Below are 25,044 nucleotides of genomic sequence, written 5' to 3'. Positions count from 1 at the left end.
GAAATCGCGGTGTTATGTCGCTATGTTAATGCGATTAGATGACATTGAAGTTGTGAAATCGAACATAAATTTGAACTTCTGTATCTTAAAGTTGTTAAACATCTAAAGGAGGCTGTTACATTTAAATTGAAACCTTAACATCGATAATGTATGAAAAGGTGCCACTATTGAATCTGTAAATGTAAAGGAAACCTTTATTCATTTTAATTTTTAGATAAGAAAAATTTGCAGAAATTAGAATCTGAGAAGGAAGAAAAGTTAAAATGCGGGCAATGCAGAAATTAAAGAGTTTGATATCAATTGGCTAGAAATAGTTGATTTTTTTTTAATATCAATAAACTTTTTAGAGAGGATGGTTTTGGATTCTAAGAACCACGGTTGGTGATGATTTGAAGAAATTTTTCCGAAATTGTATTGTTGCAATTACTAGTATTTCTATATGGAATATTACCTATTGCTATGCAATTTATAACGAGTCTATTTAAAAATTAATAAGTTTCACACCCTAATTTAATTTAGGAGTAAACTTTTTTTTTTTTTTTTTTCAAACTGAAATCATCTACACACTTTCGATGGGAAAAGCAAGGCTGATCTTTCCTTTATAATATAGCGAAAGTGAAGCAAAGTCTTGAAGTTAATTTTAAATTAGTCCATTTTAATGTAACAACAGTATTCAATTTTCGCAAAATACATAAATAATGATAACTTTTTTTGATGTAAATTATTTAAGAGGATTAATTAGCAAGGAAAAAATGACTCAGTAATAATGAAAAAATTTGAAGCTGTATTAAGGAATTAGTGATGGCCATGGTTTGATTAGGTAACGAGTCATCGGTCCCTCAGTGTGGCCAATTAGCTGCGTTTAGTGCTCTTTCTCAACAGCGAATAGTTTATTCATCGGGGCGACTTCTTTTCCCAATTTTTTTCAGTTTCAAATTTCACATTTTTTTCTGTCTTTCTTTATCATTGATGCCCCTCTTTCATTAATTAATGAGCTGAAGCTGAATGAAACGGAATTATTAATTAATGATGCACGTCTACATAGTCGTCGAATGCCAAGAACTGCAAGTGAGAAAATATGAACAATTCTGAGAATTATTTCTGAGCACTATCTGTACATTCAAAGAAACATGAAAATTTAATGCTTTGCGCGAGCAAGTCTCTGTTCAAACTGTTAAAGACAACTTTCTTCTTTTGGATGAAATTCAGAATTCTTGAAGATGGTCTTATCATAAAATATCCAGAATATGATTCATTTTTATGCGCCTTTGAAAAATTCAAACGAATACGAGTGAAAAAATACGAACAGAATAAAGAATTATTTTTGAACACTCTGTGTATTTAAAGAAACATGATGAGTTAATAGTTTCCGCGATCCAGACTCCGTTCAAACTGTTAAAGATCACTTTAAAGAAAATTCTTATGCGATCCCAGAATTCTTGGAGATACCCACATAGTAAAGTTCCCGACATATGATTCGTTTTTATCTACTTTTGAATAACTTCTGTCTCTATTCGATCCTACTCCCTCTCCAAATGATACCTCGTCTAGAAGGAAAGGAAGGGTTTTATTCCTTTCCTTTCGGTCCTAAACAACAATTCTTTCGAGAGGGAGAGATGGAAACAATTTCCACTCATGATCAGCGCTTATCTCAGCCACCAAACAATAAAGAAGCGGGCCGTCTGTTCGTGAAGGGGCACTCTTAATCTGGAGAAAGCGCCCTGCAAATCAGCCCCAATTCTACCATAAATCCGACCCACGCCACGAAGACTTAGCCCCACTGATCCGATTATTACTCGTCGGTTCGAGGGGGCGTGAGTTATCGTTTGCCCTTCCTTTCTTCATTCCGTATTTCGAATTAAGGAATGCTATTGCTTCTAGTCTGATCAAAGATAATAAGATGAGACAAGTTTCGTTTATGCGGGGGGGGGGGTCATTGTATTATTTTAGATGGAGAAAAATTCCAAAGAATCATGAGGGATAATCCGGAATTTCTTTCTTTTTCTCTCTTTCTTGAAGGTTGTTTATTTAATTCTCTAAGTTCTAATTCGAGTGTGTTAATGGTCAAACGCAGGCTTGAAGTGTGATTGGGAGCGTTAACTTCCCATATCCATCTAAGAATGGGGTCATTTAACTAATTGTGTGAAAGGTGGACGTGCATTGTTAGTATCATAAAATATCCATTTATTCTACTGGGCTTTCTGAGGTAATATTAGATTGTTATTTTTTTCTCAATATTTAGACTCTGATATTTTCTGGTGTTTTTTTTTTTTTTTTTTTTTTACTGTGTATTTTGAACGATTAAAAATATTTAGTGAAAGGAGTAGCTGACTACTGCGACTTGCCTGAAAGCAAACAAAAAAATCTGACCATCACATCAGCATTGGATGGAATGAAGGTTGAATCTTAAGGGCCATGACCGTCGATGGTGCAACTCCTCCCGTAGGAGACACATCCCATTATTGGTATGGGGTAGCCACCCCACACCATTTCTGACCCATCATGTCGGCGAGAATCAAACAGCATTCTGGAAGCTTTTTATCCCCAAATAAAGGGGGAAAGTAAATAGGAATAGATTATTTTAAATTAGTTCATATGAAATTCATTTAGACGGAAATTGATATTTTAAACAAACCCTTACCTACTCGGGAAAGGGTCGTAAATTAAGAGCGACATCGAAGTTGAAATAAATAAATAGGAAAACACATATTAATCATATTCAAATGAATAGAAGTTTAATTAAAAATAGATGTTAACCTATTTTGCATAGGATTCAAGATAATTTTCATAACGATTTTTGTTTATGAAAGATTAAAAAAACTTTGTCACAGACTTCGTTATTTAATTTTTTTTTTTTTTTTTTTTTTTTTTTGCCTGTGTGTATGTAAAACTAAACTTGGGAACGAGATCTTTAAATTAAAATCCTATTATGAAAAGTTTTAGAATTTTGTACTGTTTAGGAATTTAAATAATCCCTAACGATATTTCTAATATGCACAAGGGCATTCTGTGTCATTGAATCTAAATTTATCCAAGTTAAAAAATATCCTTTTTTTTCTTTCTCGTATATCAAATACTGTGGAGAAAATAGTGTAACTGCCCAAATATTCAAACTCGAAACGAACTCCACATTTTATACCTTCTTGAAGTGGGAAATCACATTTTTGGGAGACATCTGTCCCTCAATCTGTGAGAAATATGAATCAAAAACCCTTTGAACTAGATACATGGTATTTGGTGTGTGGTCCTTTAACCCCATTTGCAGATTTCTATCGAATTTTGAGTAAAATCTGTTCAGAGGAAGTCCGCCTCTCCGGCTATTCCAATACAAAGTAACACGATAATTATAAAACGGAGAAAGTTAGATAAATAATACTCGGTACACAAATTATACATCTGTACTGCAGAGATTTGTTGTTTTGTAAACTCAGAAGCTTGTAAACACAATAGCATATCATTTTGTGACTGCTTGCAGTTCTGCATTAAATTTTGGTTTCAGTCGAGTTAGGAAAAAAAGTTTAAAGCACAAAATCGATTTTTGAATGACTATTAACCACATCGAAAAAAAACGCAACCTAAATAGGAAAAAAAAAAAAAAAAAAAAAAAAACTGCCATTTTTGTTTGAAAACACTCCCGCAGAGAAAATGTTGCTGATATATCTTTCTATCAGTGTGCCCAACTCAGTATTTACAAAAGACAAACACACCTGGAAAGTTTGATGCTCGTTTCGGAACATCAGGTTGTACCGGCACACGTGAATCCGATAAAAAAGAAGGGGAAAAAATATGACGTGTAGAGGGGAGGCAGGAAAAAAAGATAAGGCAAACAAAAAGATGGAAGAAAGATGTAAACACGAGTACGAAATAGGGAGGAGGGAGGGGGGGGGGGGGTCAAGACTGCGATAAGAGAGACGATTCTAACGGTGGGAGAAAGATACATGTTTTTTTCCCCCAAACCAACAACAGTTATCGTAGACAAAACAAATACTAGAGTTATGGAGGCAGACACGCGAGCGGGCAGGAAACTTGGGGAAAATCGAACACGATTACAGTATTATTTGATTGTCAGGCCCCTAGTTTTTGCTGGATGTGCCTCCACTGGCAAAAGCTCTCGGATCAACAGCGGCGGAGGAACGGGAGGGCGTGGAAAGAACGGTTTATTGATATTTGCTGTCTTTTTCGAGACAGAACTAAATGGCTGTTTTCTTCTATTTGGGTCAAGATAGAGCAACCAACTTCAGTGAAAAAGTGACTTCATGAGCTGTGACAGCCAACGGAGGAAAAATGACGGACAAATAGATTATCAGAGGCTGATGATCGGATGACGTGGATTAGAACAAAATTACTCACGATTACGTGAGAGTCGTAAATTTAACGACCTCGTCGCTTAGGCTTCGTTCACTGAAAGTATCCTTGAATGTGTCTTTACTAAATCTTGTTAGTTTCAGATGAAATTTCTCGATAAAATACATAAATAAAGAGGGCAACACTTTAATGTGGTTAATTATTAATTGATGAATGGAAACAGAAAAGAACATTAAAGTACTTATTGGAAATTTTACAGCTGAGCGAGAAACAAACTTCGGAAAACGGTGACAATTTATTACATTTTGCAAATGATTATCACTTATTTCGTTTCCCATTTTTTTCACTTTCTTTTGTAAAACGTGCAGAGAAAATATTGCAAACTCGAGGTTTTGACGAATCTCCACTTTTCAGATTCCCCTAAGAGCAAGAAGCCCATTTTTGGCACATATCTGCCCACTCGTCAGTTTGTGACAAAGAGAGCTCAAAAACTCTCTGAACTGAACAAAAGTAATTGAGTGCAGGATCTTTACACCAAACTTTTAGATTTCTATCAAATTTTGAGGATTCGGCCAAACATGTGTGTTAGGTGTCTACACTACAGATGATAAAACTCTGTGCCGAATTTGATCCATCTAGCTATTTTCTTCTAGCTAGTATCGCTTTCATTCATATTCAAACAAGTAGACAGACTTCTGCTGAACATTTTATACATATCTACGAATTTGAATTTATGTTTTTGAGTCATCTTTTTTTACAGCGCCAAAAATGTGTTTCTAGAACTCAGGGAGGTCTGAAACGAGAACTTGGTCAAAATCTCGAGTTTGGATTTGGCTCTCTTTTCGTGTCATCTCAAGCTCGAAGTGTTTCAACTACTGATTAAAACGCATTTTCTCTCCATTCTGCTGGCTATCGCAGTCTACTAGGCAAGGCTAATGAGGATAAGTTTAGCAACATCATTTCTTCTCCTTTCTTAGAATTATGTGAAACGGAATCCTTGCCAGCTTTAATAAGAATGAAAGTAATGCGAAGAAAATAAACGCGTTTTCATAATGCAGATCATTTGTTGAAATCCTGAAATTACGATTGCAATGAGTGTGACGGAACCACTCTTCTCGAATCAAATTTTTTTTCTTTTTTCTTTTTTTTTTTTTTCTGAATTAGAAGCTCTTGTATTTTAAGTTAGTGGAATCATCTGTAAAATGTATTCGTCTTGAAGAAAGAAAAATAATCCCTTTTTGTGCCACATTAAGTTTAGAAGCACTTCTAAATATACAAAAGAGACGCAAAAACACTAATACGGTTAAAATTTAGTTCTGTTTCAAAAAGTCTGAAACAGCTTGTGCGTATTCTGGAAAATTTTCAAACCTACTTAAAAAGAACTTGTTTAACTTTTGAACAAAATATCGTTGTTAAAAAACGCATCATTCAATCAGTTCAGCATGGCTTGCTTCTTGGATAAGTCTAAATACTTCAACTCTTCATTCTTCTTCTCTAGTAAAAGGCTTACTATAGAGCTTGACTTCTTAAATAAATTCAACTATTACTTTAGATTTTAGTCGATCCTTTTAGAAAACACAAATTCTGGTACTGGTCTTTTTAGTGAGAGAAAAGAAATGAAACAAACGTAATTCAATTCACATTGTTGAATTGTGTCTTCTTACTCGTTTGCAGTGGTTAGTTGTAATTTCTGCCAAGCACTTTTTCTGTCTTATTCAAATATATTTAATCAAAATTTAAATTCGGAAATTTACTTGTTTTATTGCTGTACATTTAAAATTTGGTTTCAATTTTTGAATTACTTCATTAGCATTCTCGTAGCAAACGCAATTATTGACAAACGCGCCCATTGGCTGCGATTACAAATTAGCACATTATTATTTATGCTGCGATATCTTCTTTCGAATTTTGCAGAGTGCATTGTGCACATTTTTAGAAAATATCCGTCTGCCTGTCTGCGAGGAAAATAACTCAAAAATACTTTGAGCTAGACGGTTGAAATTTAGTATATGGTTTTTACATCACATTTGCAGATTCCTATCGAATTCTGAGTAAAATCTGTTTAGAGGAAGTCCGTCTGTCCGGCTATTCGAATATAAAAAAGCACGATAATTACAAAATAGAGAGGAATAGATAGATAAAATTCGGTACAAAGATTTAACATCTATAGTGTAGTTATCTTTCAAATTTTGGGGCCAATACAACAATGGGTTGATTGTCTGTCGGTCTGTATTTTCTGAAACATGTGAACTCGATAACTCACAAATGCAATGATTTAAATATATGAAATTTGGTATTGGATTTTGTAACTAGAAGCGCAGTTTTGTGTCAAAATTTTGTTGTAATCGATTGTGAAAAAAGTATCCAAAACACAAATTAGAGTTTGGAATACTATTTACTCATGCCAGGGATTAATCGCCAAGCCCGACTCGATAGATTCAGTAAAAATGTCAAATTCATGCCAAAAATTAATATTTCGTATTAAAATATTTACGTCGTTATAGCATAAGTACGTAATTGTTACGTGCATAATTGTATACGTACGTAACTGTTACGTACGTACGTATGTAACTATTGTATTGTATTGCTGGTTGAAAGACTCATTCCTAGGATTCTAGATTTTTTGTTATGGCAGTCTTGCGACCTTCAATACAGAATAAAATGGGCTGACTTTCATCTTTTCCCTGAAATCAAGAACTGGCTGGGATGCCAAAATAATTTTTCCAGACTAAATAAGGACTTTTCAAAGGAGTGTTAAGGTTTATTTCAGAACCCTTTTCGAGGAAGAGATATGACAGCAGATTCACTTATATGATAAATGCCTGAATCTTTACAGCAATTATATCTAAAATTAACAATATTTGTGCATAACTTTTAGTAATAAATTCATTTTGTTTTTTATGATCCATTGGAATTTGATAAAAAAGGAAGACAGCTGTAGACAGAGATATGTCGTCTGCAGTTGCATCAGAATTTTTACCTGGGATTGACGAGAAAGTGACGAGATTGAACTTATTTTATCCAGTATAATATCTAGTTATTTTAGAAAAAATGTCGTTCGCAAAAATATTTAAATATTTATTTCATTTTACATGTATAAAACATAGTTTTATAGATAACTAATCAGTTTATTTTTCCACTGAAGGGATGGTTTGTATATGGGGATCAAAAGTGGAACACGTCTGTTCGCATAAGCGCGAAAGTGTCAAAAATGTTTTTCTTGGTGTTTTTACTAAGAAATTCCCACAGGAATTTCTTTGACACTTGTCCATTAAGGAAAAGGAATCTTTAGTGTTATGCCATGGTTATTAAAGATTGTTATCCCTTCGTTTGTATCATGAAAACTCAAATATCAACAATCTTTTAGATCGAGTATCAGAAATAATTAAATAAAAATGTGGAATTTTGAACCGAAATAAAGGAAAATTTTAGAATAGTGTAACATAGGCAAAGTAAGGTAGGAAATTAATTGGATTTACATTAGGTTAAGGTCTATTATTTACAAGTATATACGTTAACTTTTGCCCATTGATGGAAATTTGCCGACCTTTTTTAACTCCAAATAACAGACATTATAAGGCCTTTCCTTTTACAAACTGATCAGTTTCATATTTCAACACATTTTAAACATAATAAACAAGTTAATGATTTATTCTAAATCACTTATTATATAAAAAAAAAAAAAAAACGGAGCATCGTCCTCTGCTCTCTTTCTCTCACTGTAGGAGTAGTTCAAAACGTTGAATCTAGAACTGGTAAATTTGGCAGATGTATACATATTGAGTAGCAGGTACTCGCAGAAAATGTTTCCAATATTTATTTAAAATTCTAATTAATTAAAATTTAATCGAAAATTTATCGTTTTTTCCTCAAAGACATTAGAGCGGATTATCATTCAAAGACGTTTTTATAACCTTTAAATTAAAATTTTTTTCAATAATACTAATAGTTTTTTAAAATATTTTTTATTTTTAAAAAATATTTTAAAGATATTTTTTATTGTTTTAGTTGTTTTGTTTATCCGTCTTTGACTGAAGAATTGTAAATGTTAAGACTCGATTCGCATAGAATTTTGAAAATAAATCTTATTCATGCAACACTTTTCGAGTACTTTTACTGACCCTGATGAATGCAGTATTATCGATATAGAAATTTCTAGAGTCTAATTGGTATGGTAATTGTAATTAAAAATGTATAAATTTATTTAATGTAATATAAATAAATTTAAAAAAACATGCTTGATTATTGTTTTGAAATGAATGTGTTTTTATGTTAAATCTCAGATTGTTCATCTTTTTTCAAACAAATCCGAATTTATCTCAGGAACATAACTGATTCCGTCATTTACGACGCTTGATTAAATTAATTAATATTCCTTTCCTTCGAAATGAAAATCAGTTTTTTGGATTCTGACTTTCATTTTTTCCGTTTTCGACGTTTGTTTGCAGCAAACAATTCATTCCTACGGGCTAATTAATTCTACCATTCTGTTTGGGACGAGAATCGAGAGTCGGATAGAATCGATGCATATTAATTGATGTCAACTTTTCTCAGATTATTTCTACTTGAAATAAATTGAAAAACGACTTTTTTCATCAAATTTTTTTCAATTCCAATTAATTTAGAAAGACTGTTTGCAAATGTAGATAGATTTTTTTTTCGCCGTATTTGGAATTCAAAATCGTTGAAACAAATTTGAATGAAAGGAAGAATTATGAATATTTATAATGATGTTTAATTCAACTACAGAATTGGTGACGTTTGGAAATGCACATCTTTCTTTCTCGTTTCATACATATATTTATAAATTAAAATAAAGTTTGACTTTCGTTTTTATTTTTACTTGCCATTTGTAGAAATGTTATGACTAACATGTTGTTTAAAACTTTATTTTCCACAACCACAGCAAAAATCCAATAGAATTAATTTTGAGGGATGGCAAATTTGTAAAGATGTTTTCATTCAAATTTTCATGTTTTATTCAGTATCAAAATTATGATCATTTTTTCTCTATTGTTTTCAGTTGGAAATTATTTGAAATAATTTTGTAAATGTTCTTGTTCAGTTCATTTTATTTCAAATTTATTTAGAAATATCTTGTCCAAATGAAGAAGAATGAGAATTGCTTCCTTTTATTTTGCTTCAAATTGCTAGGAAAAAAGTTTTATCTATTTAGTTTTTCTTCTTTTTCATGTTTAACTACTTGCGTTGCAAAGATGTACCAGATATGTTGAGATGCTTTTGTCACAGAATCGCCATCGACGTGTTACACTCGTCAGCAAGCTTATTGTCATGGAAGTAAAAATGATGTTTGCGATCCATCGACTGTTTGACGGTATATAGTTTACAGGAGCACCTTTCAGATCGAAAATCCATTCATTTAGACGTTATAAATCTTTTTCCAATTTCTATAAGTTGCTGGATAATTTGTGTGTCCGGGCTGCGAGTTACAGCGGACTGTTCTGGGGCGCGTGTCTGAATTTCTCGTCACCGCAAGTAGTTATATCTATATGAACGAAAAAAAATGAGGGAACGCTTATAAGAGTTATTTCTTTTTTTAGTTTATGATTTTTTAAAGAAAGTGGAAGACTTCAAATTTTTTTCACTCATATTTTATATAGTGTTTATTTCCGTGCGAATTTTTATAAGCTGGCATATTATCTGTAAATTGCTCTATCCTGCATCCATGTACAAAATTTGTTCAAAATACGTTACAGGACCGATAAAGTATATTCAGTTTGGCATGTAGTTACTTCTTGTGTAGGAAATACTTACTGAGAAAAGATTTAAAATCTCCATTAGATGTTTAATTAAAAATTAATTAATCAAAATTCTAATAATTTTCTTCAAGAACTATGGTGATATGACAACACTAAAATCACAATCTTTCCATTAAACTAATTTTAAAAAAAAAATGTTTTTTAGTGATAACTGTTTTGTTTTTAATTATAATTTGCGACACTACTTTTCATTATTTTACTTATTGTATTTATACTCATGGGCGTTGTGACAATATTCCTTTCGCGCAAATTATTGCTGCTTTATAATGAAGGAAGGATCTTAAAAATAAATAAAAAATATGTGAAAGAAATAATCATACTCCAATGTTACGGATTAGATAGGTTAGGTTATTTATATTAACTTCCCGTTTTTAAGGCAGTTACTAGGGTTTACGGGTACTAGGTTTTTTTTTCTAGGACGGACCGCTGTCTGACGATGAGGACGACATCTGAGCTGGCACCCACCTTTTGAAATTTCCTCATCATACCAGAGGGAGAATATCTGGTTACAGCTAACCACTCCGTTGCTTTAGAACAAAGCCGTATAAATAGGGTTTTTGTGAGTGACAGTTCATTGACAGTCCATCTATGATGGCAGTCAACTTCACGGACTAGAATAGTCTGTTTGGAAAAGTCGGGCTCCTACTCCTTTTCCATAGGCACACTTTGTCAAAGCAATCGTGTCATAATCCTCGGCGGTTGGCCCCCAGCCACAAGCGTCAGGAAAATCCCACTGCTTCCCCTCTCTTGTAGTTTTCCGGGATTCTTTAATGTCTGTGGACGCGACCCGGAGTTTCCTACAAATTGTAGGTAAACTGACAGACATCAAAGAACCGCAAGAGAGGGCAAGTGCGCCATGTCTGCAGACGCGGCTTGACATAGCCAGTCCATAATACCGGGCGATTCACCGAACTGTCATTCTCTTAGAGACGTTTGGTCTCCAGCCACAAAGACCTCTGACCTTTCTCCTCATCTTCCTGTAGCCCCTGTAGTAGTATAGATTTAATATTTAATCATCTTGATTGTTTAAAGTATATTTAATTCCCTCTAGGAATAAAATAATTCACGTGGAATGCTTGCTGTCAGAATTCCATCAATAGGAATATTATTTATTTTTTTCTTATTCCTTCTAAATCCTATTCTATGAAGGAATATTTTTTATTTTTTTGAGACTAATATTCTTCAGAATATTCTTTGTTTTATTTTCTTTCTCTTCTTTTCTGATGAAGGGCACATCAACATTCAGAGCGTTCTTGGTTTATAGGAACACTTCGCCTTCACCACAATATTAAAAACGTTTGATACTCGTTGTTGGTTCGTTTTTACGATGAGGTCTCAAGAGCGTTTCGCTGAGAACACAACACTCGCCCATAAAATAAAATATTGTCTGATGGAGAAATTTCGGCAAACATTTGTCTTTCATTACAACACTTCTCTGTTCCGCCAGAAAAGCCCTGCTCGGAAACAGAGATGAGATTTCTCTCACCCTGATTTTTCAAATGTGTATTCATTGGCTTCTGTCCCTGGCTCCGAAAATGTTTCAAGGCACATCTGAAAGTATCTCAATGTTTTTAAAATGACCTTTGAAGCGCATTTGAAATATTTACTTAACATCGTTCGTTAAGAAGATCGCTGTCTTCTGTCGCTTGAGAAATCGATTATTCATTTATTTCAGATTTTACTACAAAGTTTGTTGCTTCTCGTTCGATCAGCTGCTTGATTCTTTTCCTGCGCTATGTACGAATCTTTAAGCAAGCGAAGAATCTCATCTAGTTTCTAAAATAAAGAAAAACTTTAACTTGAGAGAAAGAAATTATTTTTTTAAACAAGAATTTTTAAAAAAAATTACTTTTATTTTGCAGAGGATACTTTGCTAGGATCCATAACAATTTTAATATTATATTTATTTCAATTAAATTTGATCTATCTATCTATAAATATTGATATAGAATCGGAAATAATTATTGATTCGATGAGCATTATTTGTATTTTTTTCTCTAAAAGAACTCATAATACGCTTTAAAATGTATGGGATAAAATATATTATAAATTTTATATAAAAAAGGATGGGTTCGACATTCAATGAACTCAGTTAATGTTGCATTGATGACGCATGTTTCAAGAGGATAGCCATGATATAAAGTGAGAATATTTGAATGTTAAATGTCTTTTTTCAAAAGAAGGAACTCCATCACATATCGTGTAACACAATATCGTGAAAACGCACAATATCCTGTATAATCGTGTATATATCATGTATATATAAATATATCGTGTATAACAATATCGTGAAAAATATTGAAAACGGTTTGTTATCAAAATGCCAAAGTCAGATAAATGTATGTCTGCACAAATGCACAGCATTAAATAAAGGAAATTTAGCATATTGCACCTAAACTAGAAAATTCATGAGTTGTATTAATTATTGATCCAAGCCTAACAAAGAAAAATATAGTTATTTTTTAAGCGTTTTTATCAGTTTCGTTCTCTGTTCTATGAAGATGCTTACTTACAAAGAATAGTTATATCTTCAAGTTCAATTTTATTCTGTGTAAAAAGTGCATGGTGCGTCTTTCCATAGCAAGTGGTTAAAAAGTAGGCAATGAATATCTCATCAAGAAGAGTAAAAGGATTTGTCAGCTATGAAGCATATATATATATATATATATATTTAATATTTTCATCTACTTCCATAAACGTCTGAAAGAGGAACGAATGCATCTTCCGCGATGCGTAGATATCAAATGTGTCTGCCCTTCATGGTCAGCGAGAGATGACGCTAGAAAAGAAATGGTGTCGGAAGAGTTGAGAAGGCTTCTACTTCTAGCACTCCTAAATTGAGACAAATGGATTGCATTTTTTTCAGCCTTCCAACGAGAAGACAAGCCATGAAATTTTTAGCTTGTCTGCTCTGTTGCCAGAGAGCTCTGGAAAACAGATATCATTCTGGATCTCCTCCTGTGACTCTGATCAGTGCACTGGTGAGAAATTAGAAGTTTTTTTTTTTTAACTCAATCAATACAAAAACTCTTCTTTGCAGATGGGATCCAGGCTTATACTATCAACACGATACTTCTGTTTTAATGCTTGAAGAAATATTAAGGATCAGATGTCCATTTAATTTGCGATTACTTTTTACATTTTGGAAAGCTGCAGTTTTATCTTTGTTTAAAGCATTTGTTATTTTTAAATTATGAAATGTGAAAGAGTTAACCGAATCATAAATTTAAAAAGGATCTACTGATTCTTTTTAAACTCATGATTATTTTTATATTAAATAAAAATTCAGATTGCTTGTTGATTTTTTAAAAAATTATTTATATTTAAAAAATTATATTTTATAAAATTTTAGATTTTATGTTTTGAATTTTCTAAAAAAAGGTAATACCAATGTTCACAGCTTTTAGGAATTTCAGTACGCGTTATTTTTTGAAGCCTTAATGTTTCAAAATAAAATAGCGAACATTTCATGTTTATCACCATCTGATTAATCATCATCTGATTACCATTCTAAATTAATCCTGTTAGAGTTCAAGCATAAAACAAAATGGTTGGAATAGAATCAATTCAGTTGACGTGATGACAAGCATAAAACCTATATCATACACGCACATAAAACAGTCTCTCGATAATCCGATTGTCCAAAAGTCTAGCATTTTCTTACTTACATGCTGGTGTTAGTGATCTTAAAACATTGAAAGCAACAGGTCTATACTCAGATTTGAAATATAATTTGAAATATTTATAACTACAGCATAATTTTATACAATAAACATAGAGTTTGCGATTAAGATCCATTTTCTAGATAAAATTAGCAATAATCCAGCACTTTCTTTGATCTGGCGTTCATATCATCTGATATCTGCCAGACTACTGATAGACAATTGCAACTAAATGTTGGATGCGAAGCACGAACGATTTTCATACATTTTTAATTTCCTATTTAGAGAAAGAATTGAAAAAGTCAAAAAATTCCAGAATTTTACAAATCTCCATGTTTTACATCTCCATGAGTTCGAAAAACTTATTTTTGGCACTATGCCTCCTTTGACGAATATAATAAAAAACACTTTGAGCCAGATGGGTAAAATTTATTAAATGGTTTTAACACAAAATGTTCGCATTTTGAATTAAATACGTTCTGAAGAAGCCTGAATATAAGTTAGCACGATAACTACAAAAAGAAATGAGCTAAATCGTAAAAATTTGCCAAAGAAAATGTAACATCTGCAGTGCAGACATTTGTCAAATTTCGAGCTAAAGACAAAAGGTAATTGACAGTCTGTCGGTCTGTGCTTTCAGATGAAACGCGAAAAACGAGGCAGCTCAAACACGACAATTCAAAAACGCGATGAGTTAAATATATCAAAATTGGTATATGATTTAATGGTTACAAGTGTAATAATTACTTTCTTGTTTCAATCGGTTGGAAAAAGTGTGTCCGAATTCAATTTATTAATTCCAAGCAAGGGATTAATCGCCAAAAGAACTCGCCGAAGATCCCACGGTAAATTCAGTAAAAATGCTGAATTCATGTCAAATATTGATATTTCTTAACGATTTTACGCCACTGCCATGTGAGGTATTATCTGTCTTATCCCAGGTCCACATTTTTTTGTGTGTGGGGGGGGAGGGGATGGAGCACAACATATTAAAGAGTATACAAGAAAGTTCTGAGGTGACCTTTCACAATAGTTCTAAATTATACTAGGGTTATGATGCTGCGTTTTGTTTCCGTTTAGGGCAAACTTTTTCAAAAATATCGATGATCCGCCGTAGGTGTTTTGGCTACTAAAAAGTATAGCAGCAAGAAGAATGATGCAAAATAAATAAATAAATAAGTAAAACGAGTTACAAACCTGGAACTTACCTAAATGTCTTAATTGAAAGCATGGATTTTGAACATTCATTGGGAAACATTCATTATTAAATCATGCTAAGGTGTTTCAAGTGTGAATATTTTTCCAACGACATTGGTGTGCATAATTGCGGTATGTGTTAAACCGGAAGGAACAATGAAAACAAAACTAATCAAATGCTTTATACATTTTAAACTTCAAGGCAACATACATTAAAATTTATCAATAAAAGCAAACAAGGAGGAATTTCCTATAAATGGAAAATTATAATAAACAAATTAAGCAAAAATTGAGAACTAATAATATAAATCTTTATATTTAATTATAATTCTAAAATAAGAATTAGAATTTGAATGACAGACGAATTATAAAGTGAAAAATCATTTCTAACAACAAATTGTTTTTGACGTTATGAACGGCTCTTTCAAGTGATAAACATAGAAATAGCGCTAGTCACTCTATTTTTATCACGTGAACTTGAATTAAATCTTTTGGTTACTAATGTACATAACATCCAAGATATCAAACACAGAAACCATTTCTGGAGAACAAATGATGCCTCGTGGAGGTTCATTATGTACGTACAGTCAGCCATTTCCTTTCTGTGGAGGTAAGAATGGAAGAAGAAAATGAAGGCCATCTGTCAGTGGAAAATAAGATGAAAAGGTTTATTTGTTCTAATCACGTATTTGTTTCATGATTCACAGAATTATAAAAAATCTTATGAAAAGTTGTCGGTATATTTTAAATCATGATAATAATGGGTTCCAAAAAATTCGAAGGATGATTCAATTTCAGTTTCATTCAGGAGAAGTGTGCATAACAAATACCATTAGCATCTCATCTTTACTGGTCTCCTCATTTCACATCATCCTATACAATGCGCATATATTTATCTATGCGCATACGAACACACTCTCTGAAAATGGAAACCAGATAGATAAGGTGGAGATTATAAAATAATAGTATGTCGATAACCAATTGCTGGAAATCATTTGTTACAGAGAAGACGTGTGAAGTAATGGCGGACTCTGTTAGGCATCTTTGCGAATTATTCGCTAAGAGTAATGAAACATTTTATGCTCTTGTATTAAAATATAAATATATTCAAATATCTCTAAGAAACTCTTTAAAGCAAAGTATATTATTTTTAAAAAATTAAACAAATATTTAATTTCCAACATATAAATACAATCCGAGGGGTCCATTTTTAATTTTTTTTCTATTAGTTTACCTTACTACTCTATATAAATTTATTTGGAACAAAAATAGGTAGGATTTTGTAATTTCAGTCAAAAGTTAATTTTTTAGATATATATATGTATGTACATACGTTGAATTTTCCTAAGAATTTTGTTTTCTGCTGAATTAAAATCGATTTTTAACAAGCTAAAAGAACTCGAAACACACAATTTTCTTTTAATGTTTAATCGAAATTTTTTTATCAATTTTATATAATTTCCACAAAAATTAAGATACTTCGTACATTTCAAAGATACATAAATCTAATAAAAATGTGCTTTTAAGATAACGTCCTTTAAAATATATTTATATCTCTAAGCCCTTCAAATACTCATTTTATTGAACAATACATTATAAGGCTACTTTAGCTGAATAAATCACATCTTTTCGTGATAAAACAATAAAAAAATATTTCATATTTTTGCCTTCTTTTTTTTTCTTTTGTTTATTTCAAAATCCTCCATCCCCTTCAACCTAAACAAACAGATCTTTCTTTTATTCAATAAGAAAAGAGCTAGATTTATAAAAATCGTTTCTATTCACTTTGCGATGAAAAATATTAAGAGCATTTTTAGTGACTGAATTGTGTACTTGTCCTCCCGCTTAAAATGAATGAATGAATTTATTCGCACGCATCACTGAAATGTATCATAACTTCTTTAAAACAAAGTGTAAAAATCAAATTAAAAAATGAAGCTAATCAGTATGAAAAAGCTATTTTTAACATGATTAACGTGTTTTCAGATTGACGTACTTTCTAAAAAATGGCTATCGTCCGTAAATCTATAGGGTAGATAGTTGCCCCGACACTTATCATATTTGGCACATATGTACTTCTTGAGTAGTCGGTACTCATTAAGAAATGATATATTTTAAAATTTTAACAAGATTTCTATTGAATAAAAAATAATCGAAATTTTAACGTTTTTCCTCACGAAGCGCGGATTACATTTTCGAATAAAAACAATGTTATGTAATTTCAAATAAAAAAAATATCTTTTCATTGACGCTAATATTATTTCCATGCTATTTTTTCTTTAACTTTAATAAATCTTTTCGAATTTGTTTGAACACAATTTATATAGTTGCATTCAACACGATAGCGAAACCAATTTTAGTGCTTCATCAAATTTTCATTAAAGTATGTCTGCCAAAATAAAAATAAAATAAAAAAATATTGTGTTTGCACATCAATTCTAAATTAGATTTTCACTTTTAAACAAATTAAATTAGCACTACGGGATTTTCGACTCGTTAGTTGCTTAGGGCCTGCAATGATCAGCGCTATCTATCGGAATAAAAAGAAGACTTCGACTTCCAGATTTGTTCGATATGGAGAGACAAAAGAATGATCGCTTAGAGAGATGGAATGACAGATGGATCCGAAATGAAGGTTTTAAGTTAACTAAATATGAATACTTAACCTTTTAAAATGAGTTCTTTATGATGTGCGCAGTAAAAATAAGTTAATGATTTGTACTAAAATATTTGGACTTTTGACTGTGTAGTCCTTCCCATAGCTGCAGGCTGCAATAGTATTAATACTTTGAAAGCATTAAAGTTATTGGGAACTTCAGACAGATTAATCCTGCAAATGAATAAATTCGTAAAAAATATAAATTCTATGAAGTATGCAATATTAGAATAATTTTAATACTTTGAAAGTATAACTGATCATTTCTTATCTCCATTCTTATTTCATTCGCTTACTCATTAAAAGATCGGTGAGCAACGATTGTCTACTTAAATAATAACATATACCAGTATCGAAGTCTCGCTGTTATGAATCTTAATAAATAAATAAAACCATACGCATTCACATAAAGTTCCTAAATTAATAAATAATTCAGCCAAAATAAATCATTAATATGCCGCTCAGTAAAAAATGTAAAACTAAATCGATTATTAGCATGTTTAACGGCTTCAGCCCGAGGGGATACTTTCTTTGCTATCTCTTATGATAGCAAAGAAAGTATCATCTTATTATGATAGAGACGGGGGAAGTGAAATTTTTCTAAAAAATACTCTAGGAAATCCATACCAGATGCTGGTTGAAGATCGTAGGTGATTGTAGTGAGGACCAATAAAAAACAAGAAAGACTAAGTGGGCGTAATTTACGAATATTTTAACAAAGGAAGCGAAAAATAGTGCAAGCATAAAAACACTCAGATGAAACTCCGGTTTTAGATTTTCTTGCTTTCTAAAAAAATATGCATGCGACAATGTGTTCATTTTGTACAGGGTTTTATTTTAATAGTTTTAATTCTGTATTAAGTTTTGGATTGAAGTGGATTTTGAATATTCGGGAGTAAATAAAACTCCGAAAGGCAAACAAGTTAAATAAATTTTGAAAATGGTTTTTATAACAACATTGTTGATCTGTAAAAAATTGGATCTAATTCATATAATGTAAAATATACTGATCCAAATGAAAATGAAGTGCTTTTTGCTATGCGACGAAATTAAAAGATGGAAGTGTCTCAAGGAGAGATACTTTTGCTTTTTTTTAAAATCTCGGAATAAAACCAGTGGCAGTGGTCCATCCAAAAGTTTCTCTCTAATAAAGCTGTTGTCTCACGGCACTTGCAAGAAAGTGGCTAAGACAGAGAAGGTTTCACATGAGACTGGTGTGCAATAATTATGAACAGTTGGCGGGAATTTAGCATTTATACTGAATCTAGTGTGTAATGCATCACGAGTTTTTTTGGTTTTTTTTTGATGATTAATCCTTGGCATGCGGTGGGTGGCACCCGAAAATCGAATCTGTGTTTCAGACGCGTTTTCCCTAACTGATTGAAACAAACATTTGACACAGTACTACGCTTATAATCACAAAATCAGTTATCAAATGTGAAATATTTAAATCATTGTTTTTTTGAGTTATCGCATTTTGTATGCTTCTGAAAGTAAGGGTTCGACAGATGGTCAACCCCTTGTTGGTATTAGGCCAAAATTTAATAGGTATCTGCAATATAGATGTTAAATATGTTTACCGAATTTTGGCCATTTAGCTGTCTCCGTTTTGTATTTATCGTTTTAATTTGTAATCGAACAGCCGGACAGACTTTCAGTGCAATGATGGCAGTGCCTAATTTCATCCTCCTAACTCAACATTTTTTGTCAGACAAATCCTCAAAAACTGTTTTTCACTTTCAGGGAGATCTAAAGCGTGGACATTCGTCAAAATCTCGAGTTCGAATGTTTAATCGATTACAGCTCGTACACTAGAAAGTAAAAATAAAGAGTGCATGATTTTCTCTTTATTTTTTAAAAAATGAATAGAATTGAAACACATTATTACATTATAATTTGACAGGGTCTTAAGAAAATATTATTATTTGGAAAATAGAAATTCCTGTTTCACGTTGAGCATAAACACGGTCACAATTTTAATTCATTTTCGAATTTATTGCTTGTGTGCGTGTCTTAGACACCAAATACAAAGCATTTCAAAATTCCCTAAGATACAACTTGAAAAAGTTCATTATAGGGTAAATGTCATAAATTTGTATTTTCGGAACTCCCATTCAGAAAAAGGGCGGGAAATAAACGGAAAGAACAAAAATGAGTGAGAGCAGGGGGGCCCCAAAGGGGTGGGCCAAGTCTTCCTCCCATCATCGATCCGGTTATGAAACGGAAGATGGTTACCCTAGGAACTCCAGAGAAATATGCAATCGATCCTTCCTTCTAAATTAAATGAACGTTTGCCCCTGAAAAGCTGCTGATGGAAATAGGCTCGGGTCTGGATCCATACGGTTGCAGTTAATTGCTTAATAGATAAAGTAATGGGAACAGACACAGGGAATCATTTCCTCCCGCAGGTGGGCGAAAGCTGAATTTGGATCCTTCTGATGGGGCAGAGATTCGTTCAATAATGAGAGGTAAATACGCGGCGGTTTGCTTTGGATTGTGAAAAGCCTTTATTTGGTACTAATATTATTATTACTTATTTTGCATCACACAATTTTTAAAAAACAAAATTAACATAAAGGGCAGTGCACATTTAGCGATATTCAAGTTGCATGCGTATTTTTCTGCTGATTTCCTTCATACCTTTATTTCTCTCATAAAAAGATTAAATTCGCTTGGAAAATACAATTGATCTTTTTTTCAGATGAATTCAAACAATTGCAAATATGATTTGTTTTAAAGAAATTGATTTATCTTCAATTTAACAAAAAGACTCTGATACTGAAGCGATGAGCTATGTTTACGCTGGAAGTGGACATACGACAGTGGGAAACCTTAAGTAGATTAGTGGCATTACACAAAAGTGATTCAGTATTGGCAGATCATATCCTGAAGGCAATGCCGATCAATTCAATAAAATAAGAAGCGAAACGAGGAAATAAAATTTATGGATAAACAAATAATATGTCTTAAAAAACAGCTTTTAGTGCATAGTATTAGAGATAGTCATTTTCATTCTAATGTTTAATTCTGCTGTTTTGTGAATATCAGTTACTTTTTCAAGGCTAATCTTTTTATATTATATCCGGTTTAATTTTCATTGCATGAAATGCTGTCCTGCTAGTGACTCCTTTACCTTTTTATTTACCGTTTCTAAGCCGTATGTATTCTTTTTTTTATTTTAGAGCTCAAATTTTATATAAGATTCATTAGACAGCAGAATGATGATAATGATAATGAAAGATAATTTTATATCAAAGGCTTAAACGTACTCGAATATTTAGGAAAATGACAATGTGAATCGGACAACAATTTACCCAAGTCGCACCTTTTTTCGTTTGTGTACATATTTGATTGTCTGGTGTCAGACTATTGATTTTTTTTCGTTACACAACATCTAACGATTTTCCAAATATAAAGTTAATTTTAAAGGATACTACTCACCCAGTTTAGGTGTTGGCACGTCTTGCGGGTGTTTCAAAGCATTCATCCTCCTGTCCCCACCTGCTCCTGGTATGCCTCTGCCCCTTAGGCCTCGGGGCTGCTCCACGGGGAGCACTCGTCTTCTCTTCTTGGGCAACTTGGCGCGAGCTTGTGTATGCGAGTAGAACATGGCGAAGTTGGACACAATGACAGGCACGGGAAGTGCGATAGTCAGCACACCCGCAAGGGCGCATAAGGCGCCGACGAACATGCCTGCGTATGTCTTGGGGGCCATGTCCCCATAGCCCACGGTGGTCATGGTGACCAGGGCCCACCAGAGTCCTAAAGGGATGCTGGTGAAATCATTGTTGGGGTTGGCCTGTATCCTCTCTGCATAGTAGACGAGGGAGGCGAAAATGACTATCCCCAGGACGAGGAAGAAAACGAGCAGTATAAGCTCCCCCGCACTAGCCTTGAAAGTTTGGATGAGGATTTTGAGACCAGCAGAATGGCGAGTCAGTTTGAATAACCTGCGAGTTCAAAAAGATCAGTCAATGAGAACAGTTAAAATAGTCAAAGAAGGAATGGATTTATTTCACAAATAATTGTGAATTTGAATATGCAGGAGTTGTTAAGTTTGAAAAGCTTAAAGCGTTCTAGGGTCCTTGACGTGTTATCAACTGCGTGAAATGCAAAGAAATAAGTGTATGTTCTATTAAACATATATTTGGATTTCAGCAAATAAATAAATCAAGTTAGTAATAAAAGCTATCCTTCAAGAGGAATTTTTAATGTTGTATGGAAAATAATGTGTAATAAAGTATTGCATTAAAACTTTTATCACGATATTATAAATTACAAATACAATTCGATATTGCTACTCCTCTGATATTAAAATAACGTAATAAGACAGAACTTATTTCTTACGATGGCACATAAAATAACCTCATTCGTTCGTCTAAAACTATAACACAACTAGATTTTTTTTTAAATTTGCATTTCTTTGGTATACTATGTATTATGGCATTTCTAAAGACAAAAAAAAAAAAAAAACAAAGTTTGAGTTAGTTTCTCTAAAAAATCATCTAAAGTAGGCGCTCTCATTAAACATCTCATTTTTAAATAGTGAAAATTTGTTTTAAAAAAACCTTTCCGTTTATCGTTACAATGGCTGTACAGTGAATTTTTTTCAAATAAATTTTTTCATTTATTTTGTACATTATTTCCTGCAGAATTGATATTTGGTACTTTTTTCCTTTTGTATTAAAATCCATTGAGGGTGAAATTATATATCACTCGTCTTATCAATATCATCATATAACAATCTCTTAATAATCAGACATTTGTTTTGTGTGCAAGAAACCAGAAGGAAGGATTTTCCCGAAACTGTATCGCATATTCTTTAACAAAGGCGTCATCTCCCCTTCCATAAAAGTGTGAACATTGAGCAAGAATTTGAACGCTAGGAGTGCTCGGAGTTTTATTTTCAGAGTCCCGCATATGAGAGTTACGGTAATGTAATTAAGAAAACAATCTTGTATTATAAACCGCTTGCTATTGGCTAAATAATAATTACAATGAGCAGACGATTTTCGACGATTAAATGCTAGAATAAAGAATAAAAGAAATACCAGAAATGCATTTTGGGAGCCATTTTATCATCTGCTGTTACCAAAACGGCAATTGTAATCACAAGATGGCTTATTAAATTTTATTTATTTAAGTCGTTGCCTTTTTGAGCTATTTCTTTTACATGCTTCTGACCGACAGACGGTTCTTTGGTAAGAAATATTCATTTTAAATGGTCAATTGATGTACCAACTTTTATTAGTCCTGACCTTTTCGCTTTAAAATGAATTTATATTCGGACAGCTGCGCAGAAAAAATTTGTCTGAATGGATATCGTTCAAAATTTGACAGAAATCTAGAGATATGGTGCAAAAACTATATATCATATTTCCTCCGTTTAGCTCAAATTATTATCGAGTTATAATACTGATAGACAGATGGAAAGTAATTCCAAAAATCTGTTTTTCAGATTGAGTGGAGATTCTTCAAAATATCGAGTACACATTTTTTGAGGATCTTTGTACTTTCTTCCTGTGATACGAGATAGTAAGAAATGAATTAGGAAACAATACTGTTCAACGGCAATTTTTATCTGTAAATTTCTCTTATTACAAATATATTACAATATTACAAAAATTCTTATTACAAAATCTCTTATAACAAATGAATATTCAAATATTCGAACTGGAACTTTTGAACACATTCCCTTATAATAATCACTTTCGTTGTTTTATTAATTTTTAGTACTGAACTAATCAGTAATCAATTTTCATTCCTTAGAGGTTTTATTCTTCTTCAAAAATATAACGATCTAGAATTTTTGTAAAAATATTTTCTTGGTAAATATCTCAATCTTGATTGACTAGCCTCTGATTTATGGTACAATGTAAGAAAATGTTATTTGCAACACTTGATTTATTTGCACTTCGAAAAGCTTATATATTGTAACAGAAACTTTTCAATAATGAACATCGTCACTAATGATAAGAAAACACTCAACAGAAACTCCTGCGGTCAAAATTATGATCAAGGAATCATTTTACAAATGAGTCAGTATGCTGTACGGGTTTAAAAGGTTTCTTGCAATTCGAGACGCTACAATTCTTACTTCAGACGTCATTAAGGTAATTTGTCTTTGCGTGTATTTATCCGCGCATTTGTGTATGTTGACTCTGTATCTGACGGTTGCAAAATTTGACATAAACATACTTTGACGGATGTAAAATTTTTGAAATTTTAGAATTAAGAGAAATTTTGATATTTTTCGTAATAACTTCTGAAAATATTAGCATAAAAAGTTTTCAGACCACTTTAATATCCAAAAAATTATATTTTTAATAAATCCAATTGACTTGTGCTATTTTTCGAGAACTTTAAATCTTTAAAAATATTTTTAAATCTATTTTGAAATAACGTTTTCGATTGTTATAATGAAACTTTAAAAGCTTTCGTAGCTGCTAAATTTTCGTTAAAGTCGTTGCAGCTTTGTTTCAGTCTGTATTGCATAGTTTATATTTTTTCAAAAATTTCGATTATTTTAAGTTTTGTTTTCTGCTTATATCTTTAGATTTCTGTTTACACTTTTCATAACATTTTTGATTTTTTTTAAAACTCTGTGGTCATTGACATTAAGTTTCATTTCAAAATGAAACTATGACTTAAACAGTTTTTCAAATTCGCAATCGTTATATTTTAAAAATGCCGCTTTTTCCTGCTATATCATTGGCTACACAAGATTTTATTATTGATCTTTTAACTTGAAAGTTTTATTGATATAATAGTACATTCCAATTTTCACTGAATCAGTCAATGAAATTTCTGAGAGATGACTTAAATTATAAAATATATTCGGTAGAATACATTCACATCCGTCCGAACTGAATCCGAAACGCACATCTTTGGCATTGAAACTATCTATCAGTCAGTCTTTCTGTCACAAAGATGACTCAAAAGCATTTTGAGGTAGACAAATGAAATTTCATATTCGGCATTTTCACCAAATGTGTCGATTTCTATCAAATGTTGAACAAAATATTCAAAGGAAGTCTATCTGTCGGTCGTTTGAGTACAAATGGACTTCATAACTGCAAAACGCAAATAGCGATGCCAATAAAGTTGGATGCACAAGATGCGCATCCAATTTTGAACCGAATCGGTCCAATCGTTTGCGGCTTTCTCGCGCACAAAAATTCATAAACGCGATGACTCCAATCAATTTATTATAATAATCAAGCAATCAATTTTTGAATAATTTTTTATAAATCGCTTCTCTTAAATCAAATTTTTATATTCAATAAAAGTGGCATTTATTTATTAAAAGTTAATTTGAATAATTTAAAAAAAAAAAAATCTTCGACTTATTTTTTACACGGCCTGTTTCTACGCAAGATTTGGAATTTTTTATTTTCATAAAATAAGTTTTTTTCTTTTCAAATCATCATTCTCGTTGACCATC

The 25,044-nt window shown here is 32.2% G+C and overlaps 1 protein-coding gene across 1 annotated transcript in view; it reads right to left on the bottom strand.

The window, feature by feature from the left end:
• Positions 1-25,044, bottom strand: part of LOC129966608 (potassium voltage-gated channel protein Shaw-like) — a 259,991-nt gene that overhangs the window by 85,538 nt on the left and 149,409 nt on the right. The window contains exon 5 of the mRNA XM_056081105.1: positions 21,042-21,550. Coding sequence (XP_055937080.1) covers positions 21,042-21,550 — 509 coding nt within the window. The remainder of the gene's footprint in view (positions 1-21,041; positions 21,551-25,044) is intronic.

This window comes from Argiope bruennichi, chromosome 4 (assembly GCF_947563725.1).
Source record: "Argiope bruennichi chromosome 4, qqArgBrue1.1, whole genome shotgun sequence".
In the NCBI taxonomy this organism is placed as follows: domain Eukaryota; kingdom Metazoa; phylum Arthropoda; class Arachnida; order Araneae; family Araneidae; genus Argiope; species Argiope bruennichi.
The sequence above is the reverse complement of the archived record's forward strand: the minus strand, read 5'-3'. Positions and strand labels throughout refer to the sequence as shown.